Source organism: Myotis davidii, unplaced genomic scaffold (assembly GCF_000327345.1).
Source record: "Myotis davidii unplaced genomic scaffold, ASM32734v1 scaffold1437, whole genome shotgun sequence".
NCBI lineage: Eukaryota > Metazoa > Chordata > Mammalia > Chiroptera > Vespertilionidae > Myotis > Myotis davidii.
Window position 1 is genome coordinate 1,077,040 of NW_006288601.1, and position 10,295 is coordinate 1,087,334.

The 10,295-nt window shown below is 41.0% G+C and overlaps 2 protein-coding genes across 2 annotated transcripts in view; one reads left to right on the plus strand and one right to left on the minus strand.

Moving 5' to 3' along the window:
* The first annotated feature begins 6 nt into the window (after positions 1-6).
* TMED6 (transmembrane p24 trafficking protein 6) lies at positions 7-7,440 on the plus strand. Its single transcript, XM_006760353.2, has 4 exons — positions 7-2,513; positions 3,904-4,030; positions 5,195-5,346; positions 6,899-7,440. The coding sequence occupies exons 1-4, from the start codon at positions 2,301-2,303 to the stop codon at positions 7,130-7,132; spliced, it is 726 nt and encodes a 241-aa protein (XP_006760416.1). The 5' UTR covers positions 7-2,300; the 3' UTR covers positions 7,133-7,440.
* A 300-nt stretch (positions 7,441-7,740) lies between these two features.
* The window catches only part of NIP7 (NIP7, nucleolar pre-rRNA processing protein), a 2,853-nt gene continuing 298 nt past the window's right edge, over positions 7,741-10,295 (minus strand). Inside the window, exons 3-5 of the mRNA XM_006760354.2 lie at positions 10,084-10,268; positions 9,184-9,324; positions 7,741-8,958 (exon numbers count right to left, since the gene is read on the minus strand). Coding sequence (XP_006760417.1) covers positions 8,839-8,958; positions 9,184-9,324; positions 10,084-10,268 — 446 coding nt within the window. The 3' untranslated portion in view covers positions 7,741-8,838. The remainder of the gene's footprint in view (positions 8,959-9,183; positions 9,325-10,083; positions 10,269-10,295) is intronic.

Sequence of the window (10,295 nt, forward strand, 5' to 3'; positions counted from 1 at the left end):
GTAATCAGTAGGACCTTCTCCTAGGAAATGGTGGAGTCTTTTAGGAACACTTATGACTCCATGACCTGTTAAAACCAGCAACGTGAGCATTATTTGGAGTGAACTTGTTCCAGGTAAAGCTTTGGCCTTTTGGTGCAAATGCAAAGGAACTTCGTCTGTCAGAGCCCACGCCAATGAGACCAGTCCTGGTGGAATCAGGGTCCCTTTAAAAACTGTTTTAGCCTGTTGTGACATTGACACCTAGACCTAGTCTTGGCATTTGCTCCTAATATTTGCTGGGCTACGTAGGCAGGTTTAACCCCCACTTCTCATGTGGTGGAACCCGTGTGTTTTTTTGGTGATTGTAGATACGCTTAGCCCCTTGCCCCATTCTCTCGTTCTCAATTCTCTTCCTTATGCTGGACTTTTAAAGCTTAAAAAAAAAACCCACAAAAAACCCCCAATCCTGATTGAATATAAAAGTCTAATCCCATTCTTTGTGAAAATGGTTGCTTCCACCTGACTCCCTAATTGTGCTGTTTGTGTCTTGCACTGGAATTCAACATTTCCTTCTTTTGTACTGTGTTGTGCTTGCTGTCTCTCGGACATCCTTGAAGACTGTCTTTTTAGCAAAAAGAAAATTCAGTAAAGTGTTTTCTGTAATCATTTTTTAAAATTTGAGAACTAATTATTGTCCATAACTTGTAGCCTTCTTCATTAAAGTCTTGCTTCTCTCAAATATAAGTGGCTGTTTAATTGCAGCTCAGCATGAATGAACACGTGGAGGTGGCAAAATGTTAATTACACAAGTTCTGCTGAGCCACGCTGACTGTTAAAAAGCGATGTCAAACTGTACTGGATATTGTCATCTTTGGAAGCCACCTGGAACCCTTATTCTCTTTGGAGTTAAAGATGTAAAGAAATGCTAAAGTTTCAAATTCATCCTGTAGTTACAAGTTGGAAGCTTTGTACAGCTTTATTACCTGTTAACTGCATGTTTGGGGGTTTGGTACTATTTTTCCGTCAGTGAACCCCAAATGAAACGACAGTGAGAACTTGATCTCCTCTCAATACAGCCGCCTCCTCTTGATCTGGTGGCAGCTGGAGTGATCTCCCTCTAAACTGGATTCGGATCCAGAGGCTTTTCTCCCCTCAACTCACCTCAGTAAGATGGCGTGCTCTGGGTAGAAGAGTGACACTGCGATGATTTAGGGAAGCAAAATATCCTAATCTGCATTTCTCAAATGTGAAAAATGTACAGGTCCATGAACATTTTTTAAAACATCGCTTCAGTGTTGTTATAATGTTAATGAAGTGTGTACAAACAAAATACAGACTTTGGCTTCTAGAGAACTAGAAAACTTACCATGTACTGTTGACTGTTGCGCTGAGTCTAAGTCGCTGCTCATGTCATGAGTAGTGGAAAAACTGGCGTGGGGAACTTGGGTGGGGTGCCTGTGCCACTGTGTGCTGAGAAACGATCCCGGTCTCTCCCACCTCCACCTCAGCAAGAAGAGCGCTGTGACATTCGCTCTCCTCCAGAACTGAACACAATTATGAAGTCTGTTCTTTGCTTATTCCCTTGTGATAGTTCAGGTATTACACTTGGAGTCAATGTGATGAATCTGAAGCAAGACTTGCTTAGAAGCTGTTAATGCTGTTTTGTTTTTTAAGATTATGGCTGAAATAAAAACATTTAGACATTGGCACGACTCAGAGAGTGACAGAAACACTGTCCTGATGGGTAAGAGTGTGAGGCCCAGTCAGGGCCCGGCAGTGCCAGCCGTGCTTTATGGATGGTGAGCCAGCCACTGGAATCTCTGAAAATCCATTTCTGTCTTTTGCTCACTCTTCACCCATTTAAATTTGTGCACACATTTTCATGGGTTTTGTTCTCTCAACTATAACATTGGTTATCACCTAGCAATTTGATTTAAATAAGAGAAAAATCTCCCCAGCCAACTTCTGACTATACTATTCAGATGGTTGTACATAAACTTATTCAATATTTATCCCCAAGAAGCAAGAACTGAAAAAACGACAGCCAAAAGGAAGGATAGAGATATATTGTAGTAGATTCTACCTAGCACCCATGAAGTAGGTTTGGTAAGCTGCTGAGTTTTACTAGGTGAAAGCAAAAACTCTTCTTGTGAGCCACACATGCGGTATCATGCCAGTTCTTTATGGAATATCTATGTGTGGCCCTGAAGCCAGCCCAGGTGTGACTTGGGGAGTTAATGATTACCCTAGCAGTTATCTAAACTACTTGGCTCCACTGGGCTGCAGGCAGTTCACCTGCAGAGGAGTCTCCGGGAATCAGCATGTTCCCTTTGCTCATTGGGGCTGGACTGGTGGTTCTGAACCTAGTGACCTCTGCTAGGAGCCAGAAAACAGAACCCCTTAGTGGCTCTGGGGACCAGTCACTCTTCCGGGGAGCAGATCGATATGACTTTGCCATCATGATCCCTCCAGGAGGCATAGAATGCTTTTGGCAATTTGCCCACCAAACTGGATACTTCTATTTCAGCTATGAGGTAGGTACTTGGGCTCCTCTGGCCACATGGGAGAACTTCTTTGTTTCCTTTTGTAAAGTGGGTCAAGTCCTAGACTAACATGAGGTTCTGGTTGTCTTTATTATGCTGTGATTCTCCATCTGTTAATGAAATAGACCTGCAGTTAGATGGAAACTCTTAGATGAATAATCACTAAAACATATGGCTTGGCTTCCCAAACTGGAGGCTATGGAAGTGTGCTCAAAACCATGGGACAAATGGGGTGCCTCTTCCTGCAGAAACAATCATCACATTTACTTGGATTTGGGGATGAGAAAATGCATTTTTAAAATATGAAAATATGGATATGGAAAGTCACATGAACTTTAAAGAGATTTCAAAAAGACACTTCAGTTTATGGGGCTGGGAGAGCAACATTTAGTCTCCTGCCTTAGGGGTAATTCTGGCAAAATGGAGAGTCACTGGCTCAAGATTTCTCTATTGGGCCAGACAGTCCTGTTTGTCTAAGAAGGTATGTAAATGTTTTTAAGTTGCCTGATCACAGACCAGGTACTTAAATCCATCTTGCTCAATAATGAAGTTAGAGGCTGTTCATTCCCTTTGTTTTTCATCTTAGAAGCCTCTTAATTTTCTAATCTGTTTACATAGTAATAGATTATGTATACTGATCTTACTCCACTGTAACTTCAAACTTATTTTGCCGAGCTGGTGTGGCTCCCTGGTTGAGCGCTGACCCATGAACCAGGAGGTCACTATTTGATTCCCCATCAGGGCACATGCCCAAGTTACAGGCTTGATCCCAGTAGGGGACACAGGAGGCAGCCAATAGATGATTCTCATCATTGATGTTTCTATTTCTCCCCCTCTCTGAAATCAATTTAAAAAATAAAACAAAAACAACTTATTTTTAAATGAACTTATCAGAACTTTTTATCTTTAAATTGTGATAGAAGAGTATAGTCAGCTCACTGTAGCCTGGGCTTATAAAGACCCAGCTTGGCAATAAGTGCCTACTGAGTGCCTTATTTCCTATGAAGCATGAAATAAGCCCAAGTGTGTGGAGGACATCAGGGAGCTCAAAGCCAAGCTAGTTCAGTCAAGACTCTACAACCAGAATCCTACACACCAACTGATTCAGGCTGCTATAAGGTCTGTGACATCTCTTCTTTATAGGAGTGCCATCTGCATTTGGGGCAATTCTTTGTCCTGTAGTTCTGTTTCTAACTGGCAGGATGTTCATCTTTGCTGTCTCTCCTCACCCCATCGCAACACCATTGTTATCTCAATCCAAATTCCCAGAAGGGTGGGCAGTACCATCCCTGATTGAGAACCACACAGGATGTCAATCTTACCACTTAACTTCTTGGTGATGTATCAGGGACTGTTCTCCCTCTTTAATGTGTCTCGGCAGGTTCAGCGGACAATGGGAATATCACATGACCGGCATATTGCTGCCACTGCACATACCCCACAAGGTTTTCTCATAGAAACCTCTCAGAATGTTCGGGGCCAGATTAACTTCTCTACCCATGAGACAGGTCTGTTTTTATCACTACAGCTATTCTAATCATCTTTCTTTTAAATTGGGAAAATGATGAGGACATATTGAAATTAAGTGGCTAAAATGTGAAAACCCTGGCTTTTTTGCATAGGATGGTAAAACAGTAGGAAAAAACTTTAGTCTAGAACACAAAAAAACAGTTTTCCTGGAGACTGCCAATGGCCAAGTGGTAGTCCACTGGCAGTTTGGGGGCAGTCTCCAGGTGACTAATTATAACTCGAGGGTCAGAAACTCAATTTTATCTCATCATCCCCAACTAACCAGAATATGGGAAAGTGCCCCAAACAGACAGACTCGTTAAAGATACAGAATTTCATTTAGTAAATTTATTATGGAATGACATCTCTTTCCAGTCATTGGAATACATGACCCAGTTACCAAAAAACACCCAGAACAAGAGGAAATCCACAGCCATGAAAAACAGCCACATCCCACAACAAAGCACTTCTCGAGTCACCAGGAAGGGCCTACAGCCAGATCGAGCCTGTCCCCACCTGGGACAGCACCAGTCAGCAGCACTCTCTATCAGCCAGGTGTACGAAAAAACATGTTTTTCAATAGGAGCATAGACGATCCTTCACTGTGTAGTATTATAGGACATTTAGCATCTTTGGCCCCTCCATGCCAGTAGTGCCTTCCAATCATTTCGGTAAATACACTCCACACACACAAGGGGAGGTGACCCCAGCTGAGAACCAGCACCAGTATATGCCCAAAACCATCAGTCCCTGTACACACCACCTTGTAGTTAGTTACTCATTTCTTTCATTCACATCAATTTTTGCTTAGTTTAAGTTTAAGATGGTATCCTCCAGCTCTTAATTTCAACTCAATTTGAGAAATGCCTTCAGAGATAATAGGTTGAAAAAGAGGATGGAAACATTGATTTCTTTTCTGTTTAGACCTATTAGTAATATATGCCAAAACATGATTATTATAAGTAATGTTTAGTAAAATAAGTTTCATTTAAGATCAGTCTAACTTCTACATCAAAAATTGGATTGCTGTACTTGCTAAGTAAAAAGAAGGTGCTAATGTAGCACACTGACCCCCGGAGAACAGTTATCTCCACACCTACAGGGTGAGAGAGCAACAAAGGGTGGGAGACCAAGACTTGCTAATGATCCAGGGATCCCTACAGGTTTTTATCAACTTTGTCTAAAAAATCAGCAAAATCACTTTGGTTCAGTGCAAGTATACCTCAATTTTGGAGTCTTCTATGAAGAGCCTGAGATGGACCATAAACAGAAGAACGAAAGAAAACAACTGAATGATACTCTGGATGCAATTGAGGTAACTTGTGGGAGAGAAACATCCATGGAAACAGATTTTAAATTTGGAGAAAAGATTAAAAATATGGGAGTGATATCATTTGAGCTGAGAAACCAAACAGGCAAGGGGATTTGAAGCCTTTAATTTTTGACTTGGAGTTCTTGTTTTATACTTTTTGGCCCTATAAATTTGCCTATTTTGTATATTACATGGATGAAATTACACAATGTAGCCTTTTGTCTCTGGCTTCTTGCATTTAGTATGTTTCCAAGGCTCATCCATATTGTGGCACGTATTTAGCATCTCATTCCTTTTCATAGCTGAATAATATTCTATTGAATGGATATACCACCTTATTTATACACCCATCAACTGACAGACATTTGAGTTATTTCCATTTTCTGGCTATCATGAATAATGCAGCTGTGGACATTTGCATACAAGTTTTTGTGTAAATGTGGTTTTATTTCTACCTATAGTAGTGTATTGGGTCATATAGTAACTGAGTGTGAGGAACTGCTCCTTTCCACAGTGCCTAAACCATTTTACACTCCCACCAGCAGTAAATAAGGGTTGCAATTTCTCCACATCTTCACACTCATGGGTGTGAAATGGTATCTTGTGATTTTGAATTGTCTAATGACATTGAGGAACTTTTCAGGTGTTTTTCAGCATATGTATATCTTCTTTGGAGAAATGTCTATTTAAATCCTTTGTCCACTTTAAAATTGGGTTGTCTTTTTATTTGAGATGCAAGTTGTTCCTTTTTTTAATATATTCTGGATATAAGTTATCAGATATGATTTATAGGTATTTTCTCCCATTCTGTGGGATGTCTTTGCACTTTCATGATCATCTCCTTGTTGCACTGAAGTCCACTGCCTAGTTTCGTAAATGAAGTTTTGTTGGAACACAGCATGCTTAATTGACAACTACGTATTGTCTATGGCTGTTTTTGTGCTACAATGGCAGAGTTCAGTGGTTGCAAGAGACTGCATGTCCTGGAAAGCCTAAAATATTTACTGTATTGTCTGGCTCTGTGAATTTGCAGGCCTTGGTCTTCTACCACATGCAAGAGCTGAAGACACAACCTAGGACCGTGGTTGGCAAACTGTGGCTCTTTGGCCCCTTGAGTGTGGCTCTTCCTAAGCCTTAGGCGTACCCTAATTAAGTTAATAACAATGTACCTACCTATATTGTTTAAGTTTAAAAAATTTGGCTCTCAAAAGAAACTTCAATCGTTGTACTGTTGATATTTGGCTCTGTTGACTAATGAGTTTGCCGACCTCAGATCTAGGACAATGTGTTGTGTGGGTATCTAAATTTAGAGATCTCGAGAAGAGTTCTCTAGTTTTAACATGGACGTTTTTTTAAACTTAAAGACCAGGCCATGTTTTCATATACTGCAAACGCAGCAACATGTATCAATTACAATAGCCAACTTGTTACATATCATAAAATCACTTAAGTTACTCAATTTCCAGATAACCTTAAGTTAGTGGGAGAGCATCCAGGTGAGGCTAGGTCGGGGGTAGGGAGGAACCCTTTCCTTATTTCATTGTCTGTCCCACAGGAAAGTACACGAAAGGTACAGAAAAATATCTTTCACATGTGGCGTCATTACAACTTTGCCCGCATGAGGAAAATGGCTGACTTTTTCCTCCTCCAATCAAACTACAACTATGTGAACTGGTGGTCGATGGCCCAGAGCCTTGTTATTGTTCTTTCTGGGATCCTGCAGCTGTACTTCTTGAAGCGTCTCTTCAATGTCTCAACGACTACAGACACAAAGAAGCCAAAATGCTAAGCTAAATAATTACAGCGTGCTGGGGCAGAAGCTTTTCAAAGCTTTGTTAAATCAGCTTTGTAAAGTTATTAGGGAAAAATCAATTTCTCCTATTAGAAAGTTTCAGTTTATTGGACTCATCTACAGAGGCAAAATAGCAATAAAGGAATAAAAATGTAGAAGTTCTGATGTTGGCTATTTCTAATGTATGCACCAGATGCTACCATCAAAATACTGTAGCAGTCCCTTAACCTTCACTAAGGCTATTTATTTATTTTAAATATTTTTTATTAATTTCAAACAAGAAGGGAGAGGGAAGAGACAGAAACATCAATGATGAGAGAGAATCATTGATCAGCCGCCTTAGGCACATCCCACACTGGAGATCCAGCCCACAACCCGGACATGTGCCCTGACCCGGAATCAAACCTTGACCTCCTGGTTCACAGGTCGACACTCAACCACTGAGCCATGCCAGCTGGGCCACTAAGTCTATTCAGAGGTTAACGGAGAACTGTGGAAGGGAGAGGAGTTGGAAAAATGGGTCAAAAACATATAAAACCTAGTTTTATGTGGGTTTTATATGTTGCACACAAAAACAATAGTTGGTAGATGCTTTTTTTGTACTTAAAAATGCTTTATTTTTAGAGAAGTCACCTCTGGAATTTAAACAGTATAATCATTAGAAAATTTGTTTTATAATATAGGTAGTTTAAAAAATATTTCTCTGTGAAATCACTTTCATTTAAAAAATATTTTAATTCTAAAAATGATTTCAGAAAGCATGAGGAAGAATGAAGGAGGCACATTATTTCAGGGTCTCTGATTAGTGCTTTTTGTCCAGTCCAGTAAGGTAAGTAAAGGTTCATAAGGGAAATGTTTTAGAAAACCAAGGTGATGAGAATAACATTCAACCTGAAATCACCATCCAGGAAAAAGATGCAGAAAACAGCTTGGAAAAACCAAAATAATATAATCAAATTATACTCATTAGATCCTACGCTTAGTAGCAGAAACACTCAGTATATGCAACATAAAAACAATTCTTACCACTTAGTCAGCACCTGTCATTTGCCAGGCAAATTCTGAAAACCATTCTTAGGTAGATGGTTAAAGCTGTTTTTTGAAACAGAAGAAAATGAAGCTCATTAAAGTTTAATGACTCATCTACAGCATCATAGAGCTGGTAGGTATTAGAACTAGGTTTAGGATCCAAGTTTTCTTCCACACCACACAGCACTCATCATAAGAAAAACTAGCAGAATAAATTGCTCTTAGTATTTTACCCAAATTTCATCTGTAAAATCCCAGACATGGCCAACTATTCTCATACAGCAATATCTACCTTTCTAGTATTAATAAATAAATAAGAAAACCTGTTGTGTTCTTACCATGAGCTTGAAAAACAGTGTTATCACAGATAACAATGAGCTATACTTGTCCTCAATCCCAATGATTTAGAATCTTTTACTGAAAATAAGAAGCCCTCTGATTGAAATATAAAACACGATATTCTATTTAGTAGCAAACACAAACACCCGAAACGCCATTTTTTGACCCATTTCTGCTTAATAAGAATCAAGCCTGCATTTGTCCATATTAAACTAAGAAATCCCTGGAGAGATCACAGTGTTGACCAAATTCAACATGATGGTGGAGCCTACACAGACACAGGAAACAAAGCTAGGACCTTGCACACAGCCACACGTCCTTGCGATGGTTTCGTTTTAAGTCAATGTCTCTTCGTGTCGCACATATTCCCCAATGTCTGCTTGATGAAATACCACAATCGCCATGGGGTCTACTTTCCTGCAGTCTTGTGTAGACTTTGCTGCCACCCCAAAACCCTGGGATTCAAAAGAAGAGACACTGATTCACTCAAGTCATTCAATAAGCACGCACTGAAGGCTGGGAAATAACAGAAGACATAAAAAAAATTAAAAAATAAAAATACAGTTCTCTGAGAAATTCCAACGGTGCTGAGCATTTAGTCTCACAAGCCCACAGACTGAAAAACACATCTTTCTTGAATAAAAAAAGATCTTTACGTAACAGCTACCAGCTGTACTCACCAAAGGGATGTCTGCCATGGAGTACACCACCACGCCCTGGTACTGAGATGTGTTTTCAGTGATTCGACCCAGTCCAGATTTTAACACATGATTCCCATAAAGGAAGGACTGCTCTGCTCCAGGCTTTATCCACACTTTGTACTATATAAAAGAGAATCAAATCCAAAAAACAAAACAAAAATGTTAACAGCTACATCCCTGCAGATAAGCTCGCCACTGGATCTAGGGCTGATTTCTTGAAAGATGCGTATTTCCCTCAAACTGTTCATCCCCTGAACAGAACTGCCAGCTTCTCTCCTCCACTCCACGAGCAACTTCTCCTATGCAGTGGCTCTCCACCTTCCTAATGCCCCGACCCTTTAATACAGCTCCTCATGTTGTGATGACCCCCAACCATAAAATTATTCTCGTTGCTACTTCATAACTGTCATTTTGCTACTGTTATGAATCGTCATGTAAAGATCTGATATGCAGGATGTATTTTCACTGTTACAAATTGAACATGACTAAAGCATAGTGATTCATCACAAAAACAATATGTGATTATATATGTGTTTTCCAATGGTCTTAGGCGACCCCTGTGAAAGGGTCGTTCGACCCCCAGGTTGAGAACCGCTGTCCTATGGACAGGTGAACAGCTCTTTGTCTGGACCCACTCTGCCCCTCATCACAGCGGCCCCTTTGCTTTTCGGTCTTCAGCGGAGTTTGCACAGGCTTTTCTACTTGGCCGGAGATAATTACAACTGGTGGTCACAGGACTCCCGGGGCCCTGGCTGCACCTACAAACCTCTCCACGTGCTGGTGCTGACGCCAATCCCTGTCAACTATCTGCGTCCTGGGGTGGCCCTCCTCCCCGACCTCCTCCATCCCCAGGGGCCGACTGGAAACCACCCCACAGACCTTGGCATAGGGTGCAAGGTAATCCAGAGCGGTGATGTGCAACCGGAATTTGTGGGTCTTGGTGAATTTCCCGAAGCAGGTCCCCAGCGATACCAGCTTGTCACCGGCGATGTTGGCGGCCAACTTCAAGATCTTTTCACTGAAAGGGTAAGAAAGACAGAGGTGCCACGTAAGGGCGCAGGTGGGACCCAGGCCCCCACCGCCCTCCCTCC

Excerpts from the sequence above, each read along its gene's own strand:
- TMED6 (XM_006760353.2), top strand. The coding sequence starts at position 2,301 with ATGTTCCCTTTGCTCATTGGGGCTGGACTGGTGGTTCTGAACCTAGTG. Across the intron at positions 2,514-3,903 it reads ACTTCTATTTCAGCTATGAG|GTTCAGCGGACAATGGGAAT; the intron begins GTAGGTACTTGG and ends GTGTCTCGGCAG. Across the intron at positions 5,347-6,898 it reads ATACTCTGGATGCAATTGAG|GAAAGTACACGAAAGGTACA; the intron begins GTAACTTGTGGG and ends TCTGTCCCACAG.